This window comes from Zeus faber, assembly GCF_960531495.2.
Source record: "Zeus faber genome assembly, chromosome: 17".
NCBI classification, from domain to species: Eukaryota; Metazoa; Chordata; class Actinopteri; order Zeiformes; family Zeidae; genus Zeus; species Zeus faber.
This window is the reverse complement of record NC_137204.1, coordinates 12,561,728-12,588,918: the sequence shown is the minus strand read 5'-3', so window position 1 is coordinate 12,588,918 and position 27,191 is coordinate 12,561,728. Positions and strand designations below refer to the sequence as shown.

At 39.9% G+C, this 27,191-nt stretch overlaps 1 protein-coding gene across 1 annotated transcript; it reads right to left on the bottom strand.

Annotated features, from left to right (window-relative positions):
- Window positions 1-801: 801 nt before the first annotated feature.
- fbxw2 (F-box and WD repeat domain containing 2) lies at window positions 802-27,175 on the bottom strand. The gene is made up of 8 exons (XM_080017422.1): window positions 27,034-27,175; window positions 18,958-19,243; window positions 9,161-9,383; window positions 8,700-8,894; window positions 6,182-6,315; window positions 4,316-4,402; window positions 3,539-3,708; window positions 802-2,352 (listed from the first exon to the last, which is right to left on the bottom strand). The coding sequence occupies exons 2-8, from the start codon at window positions 19,222-19,224 to the stop codon at window positions 2,064-2,066; spliced, it is 1,365 nt and encodes a 454-aa protein (XP_079873548.1). The 5' UTR covers window positions 19,225-19,243; window positions 27,034-27,175; the 3' UTR covers window positions 802-2,063.
- Window positions 27,176-27,191: the final 16 nt, after the last annotated feature.

Genomic DNA, 27,191 nt, shown 5'->3' with positions numbered 1-27,191 from the left:
TGTATAGTTCACCCACATGTCCCATGAAAAACATTGTGTTCTTCAATGCAAATTGATCAATATAAGTTAATAAGTTTGGTTGAATTGGTGTAATTGAGAGAAAATTATGGAAAGGCTCCTACAGTATTATGACAGCCTGCAGATATCTACACGTGTATCCTTTCTCTAGACATTACTTTAAGCTGAACCCATTTTTTTCTCCAACGTTTTATTGGAAGATTAATCAGCACAGAGACACCTTCACAATGTCTGGCTTTTCATGGCATCTTGGTGCTTTTTTTTTATTGTACACCGCAACATATTTATGACAGCTCTCGTCTATTGTGCAACATTAGTCAACAAACATGGGAAGAAACGGTTTGGAACTCAATTTTGCACATGGGACTTTGCAACATTCAAGACGCTTTTTGACATGAGATGTTCCGGGTATAATATAAACATGACAATGGCCACTTTATTCCATGCAAATAAACCATGAGAAATGCTGTGCTTGATGTGCAAGGCCTTCTACAACAGAATGATTGAAGAACAGAATCATAGTTTTGTTTAATGGTTCAGTCAAAATCCAAACTTACACCCCATTAAGATGCTGTGGCAGGATCTGAAATGATCAATTTGTGCTCAAAGACGCACAAATGTCGAGTCGAAGCAGTCCTGCACGGAGGACTGGGCCGGAATCCCTCCACTGGACCGAAAGAGACTTTTCAATATTGAGAAGGGATAGTTGTTTTTGTTAAAGATGGCAGAACCAGTATCTGCTCCTGTCCCAAACCCCCCTCCCCCCCCGAAGCACACGCGCTTACCCTTGATTCTGCAATTAAATGTGAAATGCTGCCATGAAAACGGCCGTCAAATACCAAGCGACTCGAACTGAGTGCGGCCAAGTGGCTGCTCAGCCTCCCAAACCAATCGATTCCACTGAAAGAGTTCATTAAAGTGCTGACTCAAAAAATGAGTGTTAACAAGTGCATCGCAAAATGACGTGGAGCTGAAAAAAAAAATGTGGCACTGCAGATGATACATCAACATCGCAAAAAATAGCACGATTTTCCTTAAAGTTTAGGGTTCCCCGTTGTGTAAAACGACCTTGTAGATGGAAGGATAAATAAATGAATGGCAGAAATGTACCTGGTTTTGGGCATATAAAACTCATAATATCCATGGGGTGTATGATTAAAACTAGGGATCTAATTGTATCAATGATTTAATGCTCTATTATTGTTGATAAAATGTAGCTTCAGAAGCAGAAACAGCTGACTGATGCCTATGGTAGTAGTGGTTGTTGACTTACACTTGATATCACTTTAAAGTGAGTGTTAGGGTTAAGGAGGCAGTTTGGAACAGGGAGACTAAGTCTAAAGGGGTAGTTACTTTTTCGTCAAGGGACATTGAATTGTATGACTTCTTTCATAAATAAATAAAACATATATACAATCTCAGGGTCTCTTTTACATCTACGTCAGGTCAAACTGTTACATTCAGTGTTTTAAAAAAAAAAAAAAAGGAAAAACAATAGCAAATGGGGCGCACTTTTTCACGGCACTGTATTTCTAGAAAATTGAAACGGACAATGTCGGCACATTTTTAGTTATTACTGATAAGAATGTCTGATTAAAACTCAATTCACAGCAAAAAAGATTATTTTCCAGAAAGTTAAATTTTTGTATGTTTCATCTAGGATAAGAACCATTGCTATTGTTGAATTTTGCCGTCCCTTTTACAAGATTTTGAGAAAAAGTAAATTATAGTGGACAACACAGAGCTTGGGGAGTTATATTTCTTATCACTCCTAACCTCGTTGGACATTAGAGGACCAATTCGAACTTCATGTTTCTTCAGTAATCTGCAACAGCGGCTTGCTCTGTCTTCTCCAATAGCTTGACAGTTCCAATCCTTTAAGTGAAAACCTATGTGAGTTTATGTTGGAGGAGTGTATATAAACAAATAAATTGTTTAAAAAAAAAAAACACTTTGGTCCATGCATTGTCTAACTTGTCCAAGGTTTTTGACATCCCAGACTAGATGTTGAGAAGAAGTTCATTACTTAGCAGTACAGGCTTCTGTCATCCATTCTCCTTCCACAGAACTAGGTGAATGCTATGGTCCGGCATGCTTGTGGCAAACACAAGTCCAGAATCATTGTCGCCGTCTAGGCCATTAAGCCAGGAAGTCACGCCAGCCAGAAAGCTGGAGCCTCGTTTGGACTTCCTGTAGGCAGGCAAAGGCCATCGGCCGGATATAGCCTCTGTCCTCAGGTCCATGACGTAAAGAAATTGGTTGTCAAAAAGGAGGGCGAACACCTCGCCAAAGCTGAGCAGGGACAGATTTGCTGGATCCGGCATCTTTATCACCCTGAGAACAAAAAGGTGCACTGGGTAAATCAGCGGTTCAAAATCAGCTGAGCAAAGAGCAATAACGACTCACAGACCTACAAAAGTAGTGACTTGTAGTAGTGGGGGCAGTAGCTCAGGAGGTAGAGCGGGTCCGTCTAGTGATCGAAAGATTGCCAGATGGTCCCCGGCTTCTCCTGGTAACGTGCTGAAGTGTTCTTGAGCAAGACACTTAACCCCCTAACTGCTCTCACTGAGCTGGTGTGCACCTTGTACGGTTGCCGCCGCAAACAATGTATGGATGTGTGTGAATGGGTGAATGTGAGGTATGCAGTGTAAAGCGCTTTGAGTCGTATGACTAGGAAAGCGCTGTATAAATACACCTCTTTACCATTTAACCTCGTAGAGTAGTGCAAATTAAAAGCAGTGGGCAACAGCTTGACCTAATAAGGCAGAGAATCTTCAAGTCCGATATAAATTCGCTCATCACTTCACTGGCTTCCCATCTCTGCTCGGATAAGATTTAAGGCGCTGGTGCTCTCCTACAAGGCGGTCCATCGAACTGCCCCTCCACATCTCCAATCATTGCTCAGGTTCCAGACTCCACCTTGTTCGCTCCACTTCTCCACTCTCGCAGGCCAGCTCGCTCCTCTGCCGCTTTTTTCCCCCTTTACTGTCTAACAGACTTTCATTACATAAAAAATGAACTATTACCACTGTTTGTTTCTAAAGAATGTTTAGCTGTGACTGTGACATACAGTTGCTTTGATACTGTGACAAATGTGACATATTGTGAGTCACTCTGGACAAAAGCATCTGCTAAATGACTTCATGTAATGTAAATAGAATCAAAGAGTAGAAAGCCTTTTTTTGCTTGAAATAATTTGGGATCAGAATACTTTAGAGCCAGGGCTGAATTGTGGATATTTATTTCATCCTTGGTTTTTCATTTGTTGTTAGAAGAATTACTGTAAATAAAAAAGTGTTTACTGTGTTGTGTTGACAATTGTTTTGGAAATGTAGAACTATTTGGGTTAAAATTTTCTTCAAACAAACCAACTGATAGTTGCCGTCGCCAAGTTACCTTGACAAACTTGGAATATGCAAGAGACAGTTTTTGCAATTTGACAGATGTGTTTCTCATGGTATTCGGCGCAAAATAAATACATGTATTGAGCGACTAAAAGATTTTTGAAATACACTTTTACCTGATAATCTCAAAACTGGAAAATTCCCACTGGTAAACTCCAAGGTCAGAGCTACAAACAATGTAGCGTCCGTCGAACTGCAGGCGCGGTTGAAGGGTGACACTGTGATCCTCTGAAACAGCTAAAGTCTTCAAGCACTTGCAGTTTATCTCTCTCCCTAATGGCCACACCTGAAGGGGGAAAGACAGTGCTGGTTTATATGTGGTATAGCATGCCCAGGCCATCAAATGAAACTAAGTACAATGTTATGATAGCCCTCTCTTGATAACAGCCTGAAAAAAGGTTAGCTTTTCAATTATTGGATGAATTTCCGATAATAATTCAAATTTGTTCAGAAACAGATTTTGGTGGACTGATATGGTGAAATCAATTAAAGTTACGGAGTAAATACAACGACACCCAGAAGCCATGCTCAAACGCCACTGGCTCAGAGAACCCGCTCCTCTGGAGGGTGGCTCCTCCCACAAGGAAGCAGCTCGTTTTAGAAGAGGGTTATAGAGGCGTGTTAGAATGGCTAGAATGCATAATCTGAGTGGTATTTTCAGCAAAAAACTTCAAATAAATGTTTTGGGGACTTCAGAGACCTATATTAACTTGTGTAAAAAGGAGCATAGTAGGTCGCTTTTAAGTCCGATGCTCTGTATAGGAGAGAGGGTTTGACCATATTTTAGATACACTTTACAGTTTATGTGAATGCAACAATAGAATCACTGGACAAAACATCAACTTATCGAAATGACAGTAGCAGGTGCAAAGACTACAAAAGCGACTTATTACCTTAATTTCATACTTATCAGCGCTCAACAGAATGTAATCACCAGGACTGTGCACCATGGATTCAACTTCACTTTTCTGTAGTATCACCTGAAATGTGATATAGAGGAGACAAATATGTGCAATGGATACATTCAACTTATTTCCCTCAACAAAATCAAATGCTTGATTTAAAAAACATTTTGCATTGTGACTGGACATTACTAAAGAAGGGAGTGGATTCATCTTAAAAAGATAGTCTGGAATTACAATCCAGGCAAGACCATTTTTTTATATGAACTGATCACCCTTCATCCAATCCCATTAACACCCTGTGATGCAGTTCCATGGATCATGTCTGAAGCAGGCTAGAACAATAACTTTCCACCCAAACTGCAGTGGCAGAAGTTTCTGCTTTTTAAACACAATATTTGAGGCTGAGAGCATTTTCTTAATCTCGTGATTCTAATGATTCAAAGCATTGTTAAAAAAAAAAAAAAAAAGAATTTGTTTTGCTTTATAAATCCCTCTGGAGGAAATTAGCTCTCTGCATTTGACCCATACCTAGGAGCAGTGGGCAACCGCAGTGCAGTGCCAGGGTGCCAGGGTGCCAACTCCAGCTCTTTCGCATGTGCCTTGGTCAAGGGCACAGATGCGAGTATTAACCCTAACATACATGTTTTTTGATGGTGGGAGGAAATCCGAACACCTGGAGGAAACCCACACAAACATGGGGAGAACATGCAAACTCCACACAGAAAGGAGCTGGGACAGCCCATGATTTGAACCCAGGACCTTCTTGCTCTGAGGCACAGTGCTAACCACTGAGCCACTGTCAAGAAAACATGGGATTGTTTTCAATGTTTTCATTGTTTACATTGATTCATTTGCAGCGGCCTGCCACAATATCAACATTGACCGCCACATATTGATTTTCTATTTATTTTAACATTTCAAATGGGCAAAATCGTATTTCATTGTAGAGCTGTGCACAGCGCATTGATTCCCTCAGCTCCTCCTTGCCCTGCTCTCAACTCTCTCTCAAACACATTTACAACGGACATGCCTGTGAATAGCCCCTCCTCTCCATGCATAATCTGAATCAAAACAAGATCATGCGCAGGATGGTTTATGAATAGCCCCTGCATATTATGCACACTTTAACATTTGTCAATTTAGCACAAGTCATATCGTCATTGCAATACTGAACAATATTATCGCACATTACAGATTTTCCTCATGTTGTGAAGGCCTAATTAGAGACCTCGAAATATAATACGATATTGTTGATCAAAAATGCAAGTACATTTTGGGTCCTCTGTGTGTCCTCTGAGGGAGTGATCGGGGCACACTTTGCGCTCCTGTCTCCCTCTCCATGTCTAATGGAGAATTTGGAGAGGGAGCAATTCCCCTAAATAAAGTGAATAAAAACATTGTGTTTTTATTTTACTAAATTTCCTTATTGAACGAAACAAAAAAAAAAGCACTGTACGTAACAGGGACACTGTCATCCCCCGGTCAGCTACCACCACAAATAGAATCAAAATTCTGTGGGAAACACTGTTCAAACATGTCAAATGTATGTTGATGCACTTACTAGATAGTATGTAATAAATCACAAAGGAGTTTTTGTTTGTGATAATGTTTTTGCTTATGTTTTTTGCTTATGAAAAGCATTGGCATCATTAAAACCCAATTTGGTTCGTACACATTTATAAACCAAAACAAAGATACTTCATTAAACAGGCCTGTGTTTGTAATATATCTTTTCACTGTACTACATTCCCAATTTTCCCTTCACAAAACATAGGCATCTACTGGCAAATTTTGAGACTTCAGTTAGGATTTAATTCATCAAATGACCGTTAAACAGGATGACTGTACACTTACCTTTGTGACCCACTCAGTATGCCCTGTGAGAGTGTTTAGGCAAGCACCAGCTGACATAGCCCAAATCTTCACTGTGAAGTCTGCAGAGCCACTCACCAGAATGTCCAATTCATCATTGTAGTCAACACTAAAAACTAACAAACCACAAGATTTATATACAATTACTGCGCTTAATAGGTAATAATGAAGCTATAGATGGGTTCAAGGATTCCACACAGAGCTTAGAAGACAAAGCAAGGGATAACGTCATTATTGCTGATATGTTGCATATTGCGATATTTGCAGACGGCAGACGTACAGTAATAAGGTCAAACACCACATGAGAAGGAGGTTAACCTTGAAGTGACAAACACAATTACAAAAGTATGTGCAATGGTGAGTCAAATTAGGTTGATTTCCAATAAGCAATATGTGTCAGATACTGTAGTGGCCAATGAGGCTCAAGACACAATAGGATTGTTTATAAATACTATGATAGTACAGCCTCAAAAGTAACCATCAAATCGGGAACCTCTGTGATCCAGTCTCAACAACAAAAAATGTCAGGAGCTTCACAAAGCTGGAATTTATGGCTTCAAAAAACACTTGTATCGAAGGCCAACACAGAAAGTTGCATAACCCGGTGTGAGCAACACAAGACCTGGGGCAATGGTGAAAGTACATCATGAATATGGTCTGCTGAATCATCTTTCATCCTATTTTCCATTTGGGTTTACATTTGGAAAAAGCTAAATGGATGGATTATGGGATGTAGGATGTCTCCATCCTACAATATCTGATGCAAACTGATAAACATAGTGGGGGATCTATAATAGTATGGACAGCCATCTTATGGGATCAATGGGCCTCTACCACCAATATGTGCATAGAAATGTACTAAGAAAAAGTGCATAAGCAATGTTTATTCCGGATTTTGTGCTCAACACCCAGACCCGTTCTTACCCCTGTGCATATGTTGATGAATCCAGATCATTCTAAATTGACAAGCATGTGCCCGCAACTTCTAATCTGCATAATACCACGCCCATGATTTCTTGACGTGGAAGCAATAACTTGTATAGCACACTGAAAAAGTGGCCCATGGCCACAAAAGTAAACCCTTTTTTTTTTTTGTTTGTTTTTTTTTTTAATACTGAAATGTTCAGAAGCCAGAACATTTGTTCTTTTCCCTAGCATCTCCCATGTAGCAACTGGTGCAAGGAATATGAGGCTTAGGCTGCAATAACGGAGGCAGTGAATGTTGTATCCCCTGAGGTTCACTCTTTGGCTGAAGTAAAGGCATGTTTTGCCTTTATTACAGATAGCAGTGGAGACAAGAAATATTGTGGCTGAGAGACGGAAGGAGAGACATGATGCGTTCCCGCAGGACAGATTCAAACTTGGGTTGCTGTAAGGTGCTGTGTTTACATGTATGCACACAGTACATCTGGTTTAGCCATCAGGACACCCTGTAAAATAATTAATATAGTGGCTTGATGGTGCTTTGATCAGTGATATTGGGCATCCCAGCATTGCCATGGAACCCCCTCTATACAGCTTCGCGGTGCTCTTCTTTATAAGGGAATTTGATTTTATGGCTTATAGAGGCTTGCAAATTCCTAGCTTGGTCTCCTATTTTATATATAGTGAGGAGGCAGATAGTGGAGAGGACTTGGGTAGAAGCAGTTGGTTTGGTGACTGAGTTGCAGCTCAGTGTTACTACACAACATGTACATTTGTTCATTAACTTTAACTGCTCTGAATGGTTGCATAAAGATAATGAAACGTGAGGCCATTTTACAAGAACAGCCAGATTTTCCTTTTTCCCCCTGAAGATTCTGTTGTCTAACAATTCATAACAATTCTGTTATGTTCATTCTACCTAAATTGAATTGCTTAGCTTGGATATTTACCACTGAACCAATCTGTCCATATCACAGTCAGGCAGCATGCAACAATGTAAAGATAAGCATTGCCCTGTGAATTACAGAGTGCTCTGTTAGGAGAGACAACAGGAAAGACTATCGCACAAGTTATCCCAATGTTCTTGTTATCCCTAAGTTATCCCAAAAAAGATTTGGCAAAAGAAGTCCATGAAAGTTTAATTTGGACAGTAGACCATATGTCCCCATCAGGCTATGAACTTTGGGACAGCACATTTGTCACTCAAAGTAACATTCATCTACTTGGCTGGCAACATTGTGCCACATGTCATTAGCAACCTTTGATACTTGAGCACAATTGATAATTGATTGCAATTATCATTGCAGTCATTCATATTAAAGACAGAAAGCAGTGTGAGTCTAATATAGCAAGAAGATTCTAATGTCCCTTGTACCTCAGATTAATTGTAATGCTCCCAAATGCGCTTTGTGTTTGTGCATTGACCTACATGATCACAGAGGTCCCATAGCGATTGTTATTCCAGAAATCTTGGAAACAGACTTATCAGACTCTGGCACACATTCAAATTGCAATTATTTATAATAGACACATCATCGTTAAATAAGCCTGATAAAAGGATAACATTTGCACCAACCTGCACCAGTATGGCCACGGAACTGCTGCATTTTAGCGCCTGTGCTCCAGTCCCAGCATGCAATGGTATTGTCAAAAGACCCAGTCACCAGCTTCTGTTCATCAAATTTTACGGTGGCACAGGTGTGGGTCTGAATTCCATAGATGCACTGCCCAGTGCGGACATCCCACAATTTTGCAGAGAGGTCATCAGACCCTGAAAAATGCAAATTATAAACAGTTTCATGAGTATCACAGTATGTCTGATTACAATAAAATAGCAATCATATAACATAGATTCATGATATTGTTTATTTTCTAAGGATATCCTAATTGTCAATGGAAAACATCGACCAACAAAGGACATACGATAAGGGAGTTTTGTGAACAACAAAATAATAGCCCAGCAATCAAACATTTCCTCCAATCCAATGTAATACTTGCATGCACCACCACCATAGTCCTAAAGATGGAGTAATATACCTGTGCAGAGAAGGCCATCTTTGTAGTACAGGGCATAGACTCGGGCGCTGTGGCCAATGAGAGAGGACGTCTCAAAAGCCTCCTGATCCTTCAGTTGCATCATCCGCAGCTTGGCCTTTATGTAGACACCCTTCCAGTGCGATGCCTCCTGAATTGACTCATCAATTCGCCACCCCAGTTCCCTACACACACCCTGCCAAACATCTGTACAGGCGTTTATCACCTAGAGGGGGAAATAATTGAGGTCACTGACTCTATAAGGCATATGTTGAATACTCCTGAAAATTAATCTCAACTTGTATTGGTCTATGGCATCTGGCATCAACACTTACCCAACATGGTTCACAGATAACTAAACTACTTTCTACTTAAACACTCATGACTTTTAATGGAAAACGTAAGTATTTCTCAAACAAAATCTTATTTTCCAATCCTTGGGAGTCAAGGAGTGACTTGCATCGGCAACTTTTAAATTGATTCAGCATTGAGAGAACAGGTTCAGCTGACTGCTGCACAGTGAGCTGCAATAGGTCGTTGTGCCAATCATGGGCGCTGAAGAGCGTGGGTGCAATGGCCCCATTGCTGTGGTTGACCCCCAATGATCTCAAGAAAAAAAGAAAAATGGGGTTACATGTAAACATATTTGTTTGTTTACATGTAAAAGTGAAGCTTAGGCCCACATGCTTTATTGGCCTATAAAAAACAAAGTTAAACTCTGCATGGAGGGATGAAATCCTTAATGACCGTTCGGACTTACGACCAGCTCTCTGACCCGTCTGTATTGTGCGCTGTGTACAATACCACGGTGTGCGCCCTGCATGCACGCTGTCTCCGTGTCAAGCATCTCATCACGGATCACCATCCTCAGTCTCGTTCCCGCAGTCAGTAATCACTACACTAGTGTTCACAATGGCCATGCCCCCTTACCGTGAAATAACACGGGTCCTCACTTATCGACCAATTCGCTTAACCTTGTCCTAGGAACGGAACTCGGTCGTTAAGCGAGGAGTACCTGTATATCGGTACTGGTAAAAAAGGATAAAAACCCACTTGACTGCTCATCCTACAGGTCCATCAGTCCCCTATGCTATGACTACAAATTACTGACCAAATCTCTCGCAACCGGGTTAAACTAGGTGATACCTACAATCATACATCATGACCAAACAGGTTTTATACCAGGGCACCAACCATTTCCTAATGTGAGACGACTCCTTAATATATTGCACTCAACCCATCCAGTACAGCTGCCTGAGGTGATCTTACCCCGAGACATTGAAAAGAAATTTGATAATATAGAGTGGGAGTAGTTGCATGCAGTCTTAAGGAGATTTGGGTTTGGGGGAACATTTTGAAAATGGATTAGAATTCTATATGACAACCCCAGTTCTGCTGTTAAGATGAATGGCCTAATATCAGATTATTTCACAGGATATAAGGGTACCGGCCAGGGCTGTTGCTTGTTGCCATTTCTGTTTGATTTAGCCATGGAACCTCCTGCAATTGCGATCAGGAATGATGAGAGAATTAGGGGCATCACGAGGGGGGATACAATTCACAAGATTTCACTATACGCTGATGACCTGTTGCTCTATGTTGCCGACCTGGCACAGTCCATACCTCCTACAGGAGTTTGGGAGCCTCTCATGCAATAAGTTCAATTTAACCAAAAGCTTCCTTTTTCCTGCAAATAATATTGGTAAATCACTTATATATGACCATTTCCATTTCAGAATTGAACATCAATCCTTCAAGTACCTAGGATGTAGATACAGTACAACTAGTTCCTTTAAAACTCTCACAATGGCAAATTTCAATGCAATGTCAGAACGCACAAAAGCAGATTTAGAATGGTGGTCGTGCCTCCCGATTTCACTAGATGGACAAGATGGTTAACACCCTAGAAATGACAGTATTACCAAGATTTCTGTATTTATTTCAAGCACTCCCCATTTGCTTCCCACAATTCTTTGTTAAACTAGGAAATCATATCTCAACTTTTGTATGGAACCAAACAACCCCCCCGAATTAAGAAGAGATTCAAGATTTTTATTTGTCACATACATATACATACTTCCATACATATATGCAGTGAAATGTAATAAAGATATACTTGGAAAGACTTTAACCTGAAGGAGGGCTGGGTCTTCCAAATTTTCTTCACTATTACTGGGCAGCAAATATCTCCAAACTTACATACTGGGTGACAGCTTCTTCTGATAAAGACGGGCCTGCCTGGGCAACAATCTAACTCACCTCACATGCATCAATCTCCCCAATCTCCTTACTGTCTGCCCCTTCAGCATGCACAAATGCTAAGATTTCAATGCCAATCCCGCAGTCTCTAACGCCATTAAAATCTGGACACAATTTCACAAACATTTCAATCAGAATCAGATAAATGGCCTCGCTCTTCTCTATCTCTTCAAACGCTCACAAATCGATTCAAATTTTTCTGGTTTGCACCGACACAGATTAATCTTCTTTGATGACAAATCATTCATGTCTTTTGAACTTCTACGCAAAAAACATGATATCCCAAAACCACACTTTTTCAGATATCTGATGCAAGCTGGCAGCTTTGCATCCAAACATTTCCCTAACTACCCCAAACCTCCAAATAAAGATTCCACATACAAACTATTACATTTTGATAGGGGCTTAATCCCCAAGACAAAATATGGGAAGCCTGGGAACACGACCTAGAAGATTCAAGATTCAAGAGGTTATTTTAAATGGTAATCCCTGAGGATATCTGGGCAAATTGCACCTCCACTATACATATTTTTCAATCTGTATAAGGCACGACTCAATTCAATTCAACGTACTCCATAGAACACATTATTCCAATGACAGACTAGCCAAAATATACCAATTTGTTAACCCAAACAGCCCTAGATGCGGTAGCCCAGTTTCATTAGGATACATGTTCTGGTCATGTTTATCCCTGGTCAAATTCTGGTCCCCTATATTCGACTGCCATTCAGTGCTTTGTTGTACACCCCTTGAACCCAATCCACTCACCGCCATCTTGGGAGTAACACCAGTGGAAATTCATGTTACAAATGCACAAAAAAAAGCAATAGCATTAAGGAGCCTCATAGCACGCAGACTAATCGTCATGAACTGGAAATCCAATAAACATCCCCCTTCAAGAGATGGATAGCAGAGGTGCTGTCCCTGCTCCAGCTTGAAAAAAATTTGACACACACTGAGTGGGTCTTATGACAAGTTCACTAAAGTATGGTCCCCTTTCATTGAATATGTAAAGGGACTGACTCTCTGATATACTCCGTTAAAGTACCGGGTCGATAAGCAGTATCGGTACGAGTATTAGCACCATTAAAACCTTGACGATAGCCATCCCACACTGTTTTTACCTTTTACATTTTTTTTTTTTTTTTTTTTTTAATGAATTGAATGAGCATGAAGTTGTCCATGAGCACACAGAGAAACACTCCATGCATATGGACGTATGCTACGTATGTGCGCATTTTTATAAAAAATTATCAATTTCTGCTTAAACACTGAATATTTTTTCGAATGTTCATTTTCAGATTCTAACAATTACAAAGGCTTGAAGTTAAATCAATCAGTCAATATTCTATTGTGGTTGAGGGTTTTTAATTTTTAAAATTCAATAGTTAAATAAAGATATGTTATTCATCTTAATTCATGCATCAATTCATATCATCATAACATGTAGGCCTGGCCTACATGAATGAACAGTTTATATGTTGACTGTATCCAATGTTGTGTTGATCATACTATAGAAATTATTGCTTGTGTTTAGTTTATACAGATTATAATTACACATTTGCAGAAGATATTATACAGAAGATAAAGAACTTAAAAAAAAATTGCAATCGCAATATTGGTCAAAAAAAACAACAAAAAAAAAAACAACACAATTTGATTATTTTCCCAAATCATTCAGCCCTACCCCTGATTAATAATTCCTCATTGAAATGTTATCTCTGCATTTTTGCTTCTATTTGTTTTATCCTGTTAATTTAATGCACATTGACTGACCAAAAAAAAAAAAAAAAAGAAAAGAGAAGAAAGAAAACGACTGCCTGACTTGATATCTCAGTTGACTGACGAGTCTCCGACTGATGATTCGTCAATTTCTGGGGGCAGGCCCAGTAAGAAATTGCCCACAACTGAGCAAAATACAGGCATGCAAACTGTTGAGGGGTGAAAAGGTGAGAAGGATGCGTGAGTGGAGAAGACTCAGACCCACTAGGGGGTTCCGGGGTTATGCTCTGAGGGCGTTTCCTTTTTGAAAAGTAAGTTACTAAATGCCAAGTACAAATTATGAATTCATTAAGTGTAAAAGGCAGCCCCACTAGGTACATAACTAATTACAAACTTGATACTCTCCAAGAACAATATTGCTAAACTAGACAATTCCGGGAAATTGTGTGGGTGCTTGCCGGCAAACACCGCCAACTCAGTGCATGTCGTTGAGTTGCGTGGCGTGAATTAAGTGTGCAGAGGACGTAGTGGTCAGTTGCTAACAAAGCCGGTCCTGATCTCCATGGCGCCCCATGCAAAATTCTATGTGCCTAATTCACCACGAGGGTCTGTGTCAACAGAGGGGGTCCCTCTCACCAAGTTGATGTTGAGTCACTTTACTGAACACAATGAAATTATACTAATCAATGAAACTTTTACTTACATTGTCATCATCACTTTCCACGTTACATGGAGGATTGGGGCGCTTAAGAACTAAACTCGCGTTATCTCCAATAGTTCACAACAATGCGCCAGTCACTAATCTGACGTTTTCAGGACTACGAAACGTACAATACCTTCAAACGCTGAAGCCTTAAAAATCGGGGAAAACAGGGCTGCATTTCTAGACCACATTTGAAGGAGCCTCTGGAATAGGACAGCACTTCGTCGCGCCGGTGTAACACATTCGGTCTTAAAATGCAGCCTACAAGGCTAGAGCCCCTGAAATGGGACACAGCTTGTATGTCCATGTCCACGTGCCCTCGTTGTTTTTCTTGAAACTAGGTGCAGCAGGGCCCACTTGGCGCCTGCGCATTTTGAGAGATCTACATACAGATGGATTGAAGCCCCACCCCCCTAAATATTTTCCTCATCAGATCTCCACGGATCACCTAGGTGGCCAATTTTGATTTCAAAATGGCGAATGTTGCCGAAAGGTGACAAATTTGCATGCCTGAAAATACCTCCCTTTAATAAACCGTAAAATACATTGCTGAATGTATGATACTATGTACAATAGTTTAAATTACATAATTGTTAAAACCTATTGTATTTCCAATATAATTATAATAATTGTATATATTTTCTATGCATTTATGCATTCATGTATTTATTTATATGGTGCCATGAAGGTACAACAAAATGCAACGCCGTGTGTGCAATGAAAGGAATACATCTGGAAGCATTGTCAAAGCTTGTAGGCGTCAACTTGCTTTACATTTTTGTTGGTGGTTTAACTCAATAATCCTTGCTTATTAGTTTACATATTGAACATATTTTAATGAATGTTGCCAATGTCTGATTAGAGCTTTACTGAGCCAAAGAAGTATGAGAGTTTTGGAGGGATGCAACGGACCACAAAACCCACAGTTCGGATAGTATCACGGTTTTGAGTAACGGATCGGACCATTTTTCGGATCAGCAAAAAAAGGGGAGACAAATATAACTTTGCTTTGCATTCTGTAAAACATTTAAAGCAAGGAACTTTTGCCCATGGTCTTAAATGAAAACAACATTCAAGATGTCCAATGTTGAAATAAAATCTTAAAATATATAAAATATTCAATAATCAATTGTTAAATAAAGTAAAGTGCAATATGAACATGATACCTTCTTCCTTTAAATCATGGAATGCTAAAATAGTAGATCCGCTCCCAGTAACTGAATATAATTCCAATAAGGAACCACTATCATATTTAATTTCTCGCGTTCATGAAAATCAGTTCAGAATTAAGCGAGTTACAGTTGATTTTGTAGAGAGGTCAGCATCTCTAAGTACACATTGTATTTGTTTACTAGCAGATCTTCACCACTCCAATATGGTGGATGAGCAGACGCAAAGCGGCAAAATTTGTTTTACGATGTGACGTAGTAGCAGCAATATAGTGCTACATACGGTAAACCAATCATTGTGCTTCAGAGTAAAACACAGCACTCGATCTTGTTTATCTTTTTCTCACTGCAACTTTGCATCGAGATGTATAGAATTATTACTTTAAAAAGTAACAGCGGCAGCAAAACTAGTTCACTATGATGGTAACATTTTGCAATTGACCTGCGGTTCACATGCATGTCGAATCGGGGAGGTGCGGGGGGGTTGGGTCCATATGGATCATGGATCAACTATGTTCCATTACACCACTCTAGTTTTGTGATGTATATTGTGATCACTTATCAGATCACTTATTCAACTTATTCACGCATTTATGTGTGGCAATGAGATTTGCATCAGGTTTTCAATTGGCAAGTAATGATTTAAAATTAAAATTCCACTTCCATGCACTGTTTTTGTCGTTTGTTGACTTTTCCTTAGTATGTATGCTTTAAAGATGCATGTTTTTACAAATACAAAATAACATATAGCAGTTTTCCTATAGTTACATTTGCATTGAAACACATACATACAGCATGTGGCCAGAATTATGATTCCCCTACTGCTTCCTCCCTCTCAAGATTCAACAGGTTTATTTGTCACATACATAAGTTCATACATATACAGTATGCAGTGAAATGTCTTTGCAACGCTATGATTGGTTCAGTCACCACAGCTTTTTGGCGGTACTGAAAAGTCTGTCCTTCAGGCCTATGAATTGAGGTGAGAGGTGGGAAGCCCATATTAGGTGACCCTAACCCGGACTGAGGTTTAGCCTGGCTTAGCTCTTATGATCTAGCTCTTCCTTGACCTACACAGTTTAATTTGTACATACCATTTAATGGCTCTCTTATAAATCAGCACTTTAGCATGGCAAATAAAGCCAGTGGAAAAGCGCCAATATACTTCTATTCAAGGTGGCTGGAAGGTCTCACCAAGCCTACCATAACCATATTGAAAAGTATCTTTGCAAGGTTGGGAATTCCTGAGCAACTTGTTATGGACAATGTTCTGCAAGTCACAGTACTGTAGTTCCAGGAGTTCACATCCAAGTATGACTTCAAACACACAACTTCAAGCCCGTCCTACCTTCAAGCCATTCAGATGGCTGACGAGCTGTGACAGCCAAAGCTATCTTGAGACAACCCAACCCAATTATACAGTAGCCCTCTTGAGCTACATAGCCACCGCATTTGCGCTGGAAGCCCAGCCAGACTCTTTATGCAAAGGAGACTTGGGTCTAAACAAACAATAAAATATATATAATTCACTAATAACACAATTTTGACCCACCACATCATAACCTGGCACATTTTGCAGGGCTGTACTGTTGGTTGTGCGTGGAAAAATATCCGAAATTCGATTTTAGGTCAAAAATGACATTATAGCTTATTTATGTTCCTCATGTTTTTTTTTCTATCTCTCAACTTAGTTTCAAAATTGGGTTTGATTTATAAATATTAGATAAATATTAAAACGGTCAAGGCTATGTGAACCATCAGCATTGGTTGAATTACTCACCAACTCCTGTTGAACTCATGTTGTTGACCAAACGGCGATCCTACGGTTGGGTAAGACCCTAACATGCAGATCAATATCATCCTTTAATATTCCGTGTGATGTCAAGTAAGAATTTAAAACCGTTTTGATAAAATAAGGATTCAATTTTATCTACTTGTGAATGACCTCACCAAGTCTTCTTCCAGTCGTAAAAAAATTTAAAATGATTAAAAAATAAACTGTTGCGCTGACACCGCCTCAGAGGACATGAAGAAGAAGAACTGACGTCAAACAATGTTTAAAGAACCAACAACAAATAAACATCAGAAGCAAGAACTTTCACTTCTCTGTGAAAACATAATCTCTGTGTTGTTATGGATTACAAGAAGAAGGTCGCAGTAGCCCTCAATTATGTTGGGGAACTGGCAGCAGGAGGCAGCAGAGAGGGGTTCTCCCAGAAAACAACAATTCCTAGAATGAGAATGGCTGGTGGCCCCTGCCATTTGCATTCTGGGAATTGTTGTGCGGTGTGGGAATTAATAATTACAGCTAGCCCACTCTCTACAATAAACTGGTGTTTACAACTCCTGTCTTTTGTGTCTCTGTGGCGGAGGGCTCGGAAAACGCTTCTTGGGTGGCATGTGGTGGCCATGGTCATGTGCACGATCTGAATTGGGCCACTTCCTTAGAACTATCATTGTTATAAAACAAAGACAGGAAAAGAGAATGTTTAGAACCTACAGAATAATAGAGGGGGCATGCTAGTATAGTGAGCATAAAAAATTAACTTAAAATTAAAAGATTAACTTAAATTATTCCTTTTTTCAATATATTTTATAAATCAGAATCAGAAATACTTTAATAATCCCAGGGGGAAATTACTTAAATGAATGATTCAAATATTATTCAGACAACACATCCAACATGATCTCATTAAAGGAGTACAGCACTATCCAAAAGTAACAATTTGAAGCACTATTTGTGTTTCTAAATGTGTATTTTGTGCTGAAAATATCTGAAAATCCTTTCTAAAACCTTAAAGCCTGATTTCTCAGAACTTCTGTTTTCAAACCTTAACCTTTCATAAGTCATAGCTTCCAATGTATTTGCTTGTTTCCACAAGTGATACCTTGTTTTGAAGCTCTGATATTACACACTTCCATATTATGTGAAAAAATAAAAATGTCTATGTGGTGTGGGGGTGATGGTATGGTTTAAGCAGCCACACCTGTCTTGGGTCCAGGTAATTGGGCGATGATGCAAACACATCAGGTTATTGTAGAGAGTGGGCAAGGTGGAACAAGCCGGGAGCAGATGGATCATTGTCATTCTAGAGGCCCTCCTTGTGTGTGTGTGTGTGTGTGTGTGTGTGTGTGTGTGTGTGTGTGTGTGTGTGTGTGTGTGTGTGTGTGTGTGGGGTTATACCTGTTGCCCCTTAGATTGTGGTCACGAAAAAAAAACAGGCATACAGCCACCCTGATCCCGGGCCCAATTACCTGGACCCATGACAGGTGTGGCGGCTTAAACCACACCACCCAACACCAGTTCAATTTCAAAATGTGACCCTAAAGTATGCGGTGGGTCACAGTTTTTCTTTACATTTCGTACAGCTATCTTGCGCTTGTATCTGGTTGAAAAGCTGAATTTAGGCCCTTAAGTTTGACGTTGCTCCAATGTTCGATGCATGCTTTGATTGTTTCTAGCCTCTCGAGTAAGTCGCTTTGGAAAAAGGCCTCTACTAAATGGTTTAATGAATAAATGTAATGTCCCCAAAAATTAGCAACATCTGAGGCCCACTTTGCAAAACATGCATGTGACACTATATACAACCGGAAACACTCCCCATCTAACCGTAAACATTGACACTTGCCTTCAGCCTTTGATGAAGGCTTTTTTTTTTTTACCATGTACTTCGACTCATTCATGCACCTTCGTGAGACAGCAAGATTTCGGCTGGCTATCAATTTTACATTCGTTTTTATTAGTTATATACTTTAATTTCAACAAAACACCTGACCATAAGGATGCTAGCAATAATTGAAAAAATATTTTTTTTAAATGTGCACGGCGGAGTTTCCACGCCAACTCCCATGAAATGTCTTACATAATGCAATGTTTAAGTACATTTAAAAACAATTCATCCTGTTAAATTTGCTCAATCAAAACACATACAAACAGAGAGGTTTACCTTATTCCACTGCTTGCACACCAAGCAGCAGGTAAGAAGGGTTTGGGGATCTAACCAATGCAGCAGGTAGAAGGTCAATTCCAAGGGTAGGAGGCGTAGGAAGTCACGCTTGAGCAGTGTCTCCAGTCCATTGGACAAATGGCGTAGCTGGGCAGCGCCACTCAAGGAGATGAGGTGGTCCAGCGACTGGTTGCGCTGCTGGTCGTTGAGTGTAAGGAAAGAGGCGGAGACCGACTCCAGCCACCCCTCAAAGGCTGCCTTCTCCATGGGCACATGAGAGCGATGACTGAAATAAAAAATAAAAACATTGGGAGCCATTTTTTACTCATTTACCAACTGTCTGCATCTCTATTCAGATTCAAAGTACTTATAGAACTATATTGAGGAGATTAATTACATACATACAGAACTGATATAAAAAAAAAGCTATTAACTAGTATTTCCATTTCTTTTCTTAAAGATCTTCCCCTAGTTAATATTCTCAGACAATCCTGTTTTTCTTATACTAATGATGATAAACACTCATTTACGTAGTGCCAATCGCATCAAACCATCACATTAGGAAACCACAGTCACGTCCTTTGATTTAGACGCACATATTAATTTCTCGCCTGTTTCTTTTTCAAAATAAACGAAAGAAAATGTTGGACGTAAAAAGTCAAGACTTATTTATGATTTTGATCCGTCTAATTGGAAACAAATCTAGAGTGATTAAGAGTGATGCTCTGTCATGTCCAATTAACTTCATTCTTTCTCAATCAATTCATGTCAGGTTGTTTATTGTCATACGCAGTGTGACTGCAGTGCAGTGTATCTGTGAATAGCCCCTCCTCGCCTGGCCTTTGTCCTCACCACGCCAACAAACGCCAGGGGCACAGAAGCCCTGTCTCTGGCAGTGTGACCGTACGACGACGAGACGAGATCTGCTTGGCTTCACGCTGCAGCGTCGCCAGCAGTGTTACCCTAGCATATGGAGTGTCGCCGTTTTCGTGTCGCAGCTTTCTTCTCACGCGCGCTACTCAGGCCAAACAGCAGCGACGCTCGTCAATGTCACATCATGGTCGCTTAGCCAATCAGATCAAAGAGGCGGATCATAAAAGTTTTCACTACCGATAAAGTCCAGTACAAACAAACTGTCAGTTATTTGTTAAAATGTTTATAGTAATTAGAACAAATGGGTTTAGTTCATAAATTAATTAATATTTAATTAAGAGGAGAGGATTAAATCTGATGTCAGAGGAAAAGATGTTAATAACTAAACCATTTACGTGCAACCACACGTGCCTTTTACTTCAAGCCCATAAGAGGACAGCTTACACAGCCCTCTGGTGAGGTCTACAAACTTGGAAGTGCCGGCCACGGTTAGCTAAGCTTTTACAAACCAAACAAAGTAAAGAAATTAAAATGCTACATTCATAATAAGCTGTTTAAAATTAATGAACAGTGTGTTTCTGGATTATATATTATTTAAAGTAATGTGATAGTTTTTCCCCAACCTTATTTTGGGCACGCTCTAGTAAAAATGTAAAAATGCGATTACACTTTACGTTGAACGAATACTGATGTCCAAATCGAGTACTCTTGCCCATCCCTAACGTCGTCAACAAGTCGGAATATTGCCATTATCACGATTTGAATTCTTAACATTCGTCCATTCTAAATAGTACATTTTAATAACGGTTACGGTTAATGATCGGTCAACGAGGGTCAGAGGGCGCCTGCATGCGGTCACAGTGGATGGCCTGATTAGAATAAGTCTTAAGGGAACTAGCTTGGAGGAGTTTGATGCCAAGGAGGTTGTACAGATGTGGTTCAGTCAGGGTAAAAGAGCTAGAAGGCCCAACTACAAGGGTTGGCCTTCATCCCCCTGAGAGTCGTAGTAGCTCTCTTACCCAGAGTTTCACTCTACCATCCCTCATCGAAAATAATTATATTTTCACTATATCACAAATTCCTAAAAGATAGGCTGCTCTTCGACATCCCCATCTGAGAAATGTTGCCACGCACATTCCAAAGCTTTACACCGATGCTGAAATTAATCTCTTACTGAGACATTGCAAGGGCACATAAAGAAAGACAGCAGATCAATGGACCAGAGGAAGATAACAATCTTGCCCCAACCATTGAAGACAGTGGGGCAAATTCACAAAAAATGGATTGCAGCCGCTAATAGAACCATGAATTGCGTATCAATTTGCGCCCGCCATTGGTTACTGTCTTAGCGTCTGATTCACAAAAGATATTGCGCTAATGATATGGCAGCTCAAAGACGCCCATAAAATTTTGCTGCTGAGTGCAATTTGCACTTGTTTTGCGGTGTCTGATCTCAATTGTCCATGTGGCAAAGTAAATAAGGGCAATTGTCCGTGCATTATTTTCAAATCCCAATATTTAACTTGAGGGGTGTTCATAGTAGGGGAAATAATTATTTGATCCCTCACTGATTTTGTAAGTTTGCCCACTGACAACAAATTAACGGTCTATAATTTTAGTGGTAATTTTTGGTAGGTTTATTATCAGAGTGAGAGACAGAATCTCAAAAAGAAAATCCAGAAAATCACATTAAAAAAAGATATAAATTATTTTGCATTTCATTGAGTGAAATAAGTATTTGATCCCCTACCAACCTTAAAAAATTCTGGCTCCCACAGATTAGTCCTCTCGCTTTAAGAAAGTACTCCTAATCTCAACTCGTTACCAGTATAAAAGACACCTTTGTCAACTTGTTACCTGTATAAAAGACACCTGTCCACAGAATCAATCAATCAGACTCCAACCTCTCCATCATGGGCAAGACCAAAGAGCTGTCTAAGGACATCAGGGACAAGATTGTAGACCTGCACAAGGCCGGAATGGGCTACAAGACCAAGAAGCTCGGTGAGAAGGAGACAACTGTTGGCATGATTATTCGAAAATGGAAGAAACACAAAATGACCGTCAATCTCCCTCGGTCTGGGGCTCCACGCAAGATCTCACCTTGTGGGGTATCAATGATCATGAGAAAAGTGAGGGATCAGCCCAGAAGTACACAGGGGGAGCTTGTTAATGATCTCAAGGCAGCTGGGACCACAGTCACCAAGAAAACCATTGGTAACACACTACGCCGTAATGGATTAAAATCCTGCAGCGCCCGTAAGGTCCCCCTGCTCAAGAAGGGACATGTACAGGCCCGTCTGAAGTTCGCCAATGAACACCTGAATGATTCAGAGAATGCATGGGAGAAGGGGATGTGGTCAGATGAAACCAAAATCAAGGTCTATGGTATCAATGCGACTCGCCAAGGAAGAGGAATTATGACCATGACCCCAAGAACACCATCCCCACCGTCAAGCATGGAGGTGGAAGCATTTTGCTTTGGGGGTGTTTCTCTGCTAATGGTACAGGCCGACTTCACTGCATCGAGGGAAAGATGGATGGGGCCATGTACCGTGAAATCCTGGGTGACAACCTCCTTCTCTCAGCCAGGACACTAAAAATGGGTAGTGGATGGGTCTTCCAGCACGACAATGACCCAAAACATACAGCCAAGGCAATAAAGGAGTGGCTCAAGAAGAAGCACATTAAGGTCATGGAGTGGCCTAGCCAGTCTCCGGACCTTAATCCTATAGAAAATCTGTGGAGGGAGCTAAAGCTTCGAGTTGCCAAGCGAAACCTTAAAGATTTGGAGAGGATCTGCAAAGAGGAGTGGTCCAAAATTCCTCCTGAGATGTGTGCAAACCTGGTAATCAACTACAAGAAACGTCTGACCTCTGTACTTGCCAACAAGGGTTTCTCCACCAAGTACTAAGTCATGTATTGATAGGGGATCAAATACTTATTTGATCTTACATACTTACAAATACGGAAAATAATTTATATCTTATTTAATGTGATTTTCTTTGATATTCTGTCTCTCACCGTTATAATAAACCTATCAAAAATTACCACTTAAATTATAGACCATTTCTTTATGCACCATTTTTGCACCAAATGCATATGCATAATACCTCATTTAAATACACTCTCTAATCTTGAATCTTGAAATAGCACCGGCGCACCACTGTCATCTTTCTTCAGGGCTGTCACGGCAAGAGACTTATCTCCATTACACGAATGTGTAACCTGCCTAAAACTCCATGACAAATTTGAAGAGCAAGAGAAGTTGGATATTCCACCATAACGGCATCGCACATGCCCACCCTTCACATATATTGGGTTGGATGTATTTAGACCATGGACAGTCAGTGTTGGATGTACAAAGGGAGGTCAAGCTCAAAGTCAACGTTGGGCAGTTCTATTCAACTGTATGAGCTTCAGAGAGATTCACATCAAGGTAATTGAATATTCTCATACAGCACTTTGTATTTCCAGAAAAGTAACATGTACTAACAGTGCCTTGTTTCAAGTAAATGTTTATGTAGGAGCTATATCCTGATTCCATGTTTGTGCGTACGTTAATGTCAAGTTTAGACCTCTATAGGTTGAAGCAGCAACTAGCCTTGCCAGATCCCAGCTATAGTCACCAGTGATGTTTGTTGGAACCAATTTAGTGATTGCCACTGTCACTACGGTTAAACTGGTTATGTGAAACAGAAAGCAGTGACGTAGCGTTTGGTTAGGTCAAACTACGCTACTACTTGGTGGAAAAAGATGCTTGTTACTGTAAATGCTATACACGTTAAAAAATTGCGAGAATTTAACCCATAACGTGTAGTAATGTATTCCCAACACTATTCAACACTGGCATTATTAAATGGGTCACAGAATTGCATCCATCTGTTCATTGTAGATTTGTAAACTTATCAGTTATGGTTAACAACATAAACATTGAATAGTAAACTTCATAGCTCATGATCTATGTGGAGCAGAAAAACTTTTCACATTTGTTTTCCACTCCACACTTGAACATAAAAACGACTTATTAAATCATTTGAGAAAAGTAAACGTTGTAGTGCTTATTCAGAAAAAAACGGGCTCCCCGTTTACGCAGCAACAGACCGAAGCAGTCAATGCGGCATCAATGTGTATGGTTCAAACTACATGATCCTACACCTAGCGAGAAGAAGAGAGCACCTCATGAGAGAGCCACTGCCTCATGCCCACACAAGAAGCAAGACTTGATGAAACTTAGGTGTTTTTCTAAGCGATCGCCAAAAGTAAACAAAATAATCCAATACAGCTTTTTAATTGAGGTTCACTTTTGCAGTTGGGGGTGCGCTCATTTGTTTTGTGCCGGCAATAAAAAAGTAAAAGGGCTTTAAGCAGAATTTAGAGGAGACGCGGACTGCATGGATTGAGTCAGCAGAGTTGGAGGGAAAATATTTCAGTACTCAATAGTAAAGTCAGGGCTCCAGACTAACTTTTTACATTGGTGGCATTGGTACGACTAACTTTTTAATTTAGGTGAACCCAACATTTTTCAGGTCAGGATTAGGCATCTTACTACCAGGGACAAGTGGAACGGTTACCTCTGCCTATAATATCGAATCAAAAAAGAATCATTAGTTCTAGGGGTGTGCATCTCTCCCTTATAAGATGATCAGATACGTATCTAGATACATGGGCTTCGATACGATTCAGAGACTATACATTTTAATTAGGAATGGGACGGATCATGAGCCAATATCGATATTGGTGCTAATACTGACAACATTCAGTCATCAGGAACCTGAAAAAAATGCAGATTGCTCCTGAAAACATTCCTGCCCATGTTGGCACGGTACGGTCCACGAGCTGGTGGTTGGAAACCTCTAGACTAGAGGACATTCCATCTGTGATGGTCGAGTTTATTTCCCACTTTCATCACCACATCTGTGGAATTATTGGACATTCTGGTGAAAGGCGTATTCTGTTGTACACAGAGTGAAACTCGGGAGGAGAGGAAGACACGACAGTGCGTTCATGCGTCTCCGCCGACGCCGACTTCACAGTGTTACCGGGAATATTTCTCTCATGTGCGTTTACTGTGCAACAAACTGGATTAACTTACAGTGAACTTGATTGCCATCACATGTGAATTGATTCGCTAACCAAAACATTTATTTAATTATTTATTATATTTAAAATATATATAATAATTATAATAATAAATATAATTTTTTAATAATAAACAAATAAATGTTTTGGTTAGCGAATCAATTCACATGTGATGGCAATCAAGTTTTATTTATTTATTTAATTATTTATTATATTTAAAATATATATAATAATTATAATAATAATAATAATAAATATAATTTTTTAATAATAAACAAATAAATAAATAAATACACAATCTAATAGCAATTTTGGCCCTACTATTTACTTTATGAATGTTCAGTTAACGCTTAATAATAAAGATATTTGTTATCTAAACATTTTACCTATTTTTAAAATTAATATTTAACAATTTGACAATTTAACAATTATTATTATTATTTTTTTTTATTATTATTAATGTTGTTTTAACTTCATTGTGTATTCACCACTCACACTTCCCGATAGCCGTGTCTTGAGTTAATTGTGCTGTTGCGCAACATTCCGTCTTTTAAATAGTTATCTTTTTAATCAATTTTTCTTGCTGAAAATTGAGTAGAAGCACACTGAGTTCCATATAAAAACTGAATTGTTTCTTTTGTTTGTATTTGTTTATAACAACTACAATACTACAATACAAACGTTCCAAAGAAGCCAAATACTCTACTCTTGAATTGCAAATAAACTCGGTTAGTGCGTCAAGAGTAACAGCCTTAAAAATCACAACCGCACACAGCAAACTGCAATGGTCACAAATCTCACTGACAGGAATCGATGGACACTTACGATAGCTGTTAAATTTCACAAAAGCACAGGCTTAAAATTCACCACATAATTTGATCACTACCTCTATGACCCCTTCTCAAAAATAAACACTTGAATTGAAGTGTAAGTGTACTGTAAGTGCAAGAGCACTGGTGTAAAGAGCACGAAACTTGGACCCCTGACCAACTGAAAAAGATGTAGTATGCTCTGATGAGTCATCTTTTGCCCTATTTACTAGATCTGACGGGTTTATGCTGAAATGAATCCAAAGGATGCTTTCATCTCACAAGACCCGTCGCCAACTGTTAACCATTGTGGGAGAACTGTAATGGCAAGGGCATAATCATTGAGTCCAATTATGGCTCTGCACGGTCAAATAATGGTCAAGGGCGATGATGCCATTTTAGCAGCGCCCTTCCCTCTGATGTTTCCATATTCCAGGATGATGATGCCCACACACACAAATTCAAGAGTGGTCTTGTGCACACCAGGATGTAATCAACAGTCTACCATGGCCTCCCCAATCACCTGATCGAACATCATTGAACCTCAATGGGAAGTGCTTCATCCCTAAAAGAACTGCAGGCTTTCCTTCTTGAATAATAGGGTAATATCCCACTACCCACAGTTCAGGACTGTATGCCAGCATTCCAAGAAGGATTATAGCTGCTCTGAAGGCAAAGGCTGGCACTACTGCTTGTTAGGTGCTCGATATATAGCTGAGATGTTGGTGTTATTTTGTCTACCCCCCTAACATACAAGCAATACACATACAGTTCACACGTATCATGTGGATATACTGTACGTGCGCCAACATTTCCTTCAGTGTTTTCCGTGTTCTCTGAAATGCAAATGAATCATTCTGAAGTCGTAACAGCTAGCTAATGTACTGAACAGCAAAAACAACACAAGACAAAGATTTGACATGTCACTTGCAAGTTTAGCTTGATTCCTACTACAACTGACGCTTTCTCCTCAGAGGTACCGTCAAAGCAGCGTATCACTGGCCACTTCGGCGCAAAGCGTAGTATCGTTAATTGGCTAATTATCAACTTGGATGGCTAACATGGGCTAAATGGAGTGTAATTGCAAGGTTAGCTACCACAACCGTAATATATAAAGCAGCCATTCGGACCACTGAACACAGGTTAATACAATGTTAAAATGTGTATAATATGGAAAGAGCACAAACCAGTGAAGCGCTGTAGAGCTTCCTTACTTCACTTCACTGCCTTGGGTCACACAGCTAGCAGTCTTTAGCCGTTAGCCAGCGAGTTGAAAGAACCAAAGCACTCGGCGAAGAGTCATCTCACTTACTTTTATCGCAAACTACATGAATAGCCTACAGGAGCGTTCCTCATACACATCCATCGGAGCGTTTTCCCCCCCCCATAGGAGCAGACGAGCTCTACACAGTGGACCCAGGGATAGGGGAGAAGCTACGCGTCTGGCCAGAGGGACTTTGTTCCCTCAAT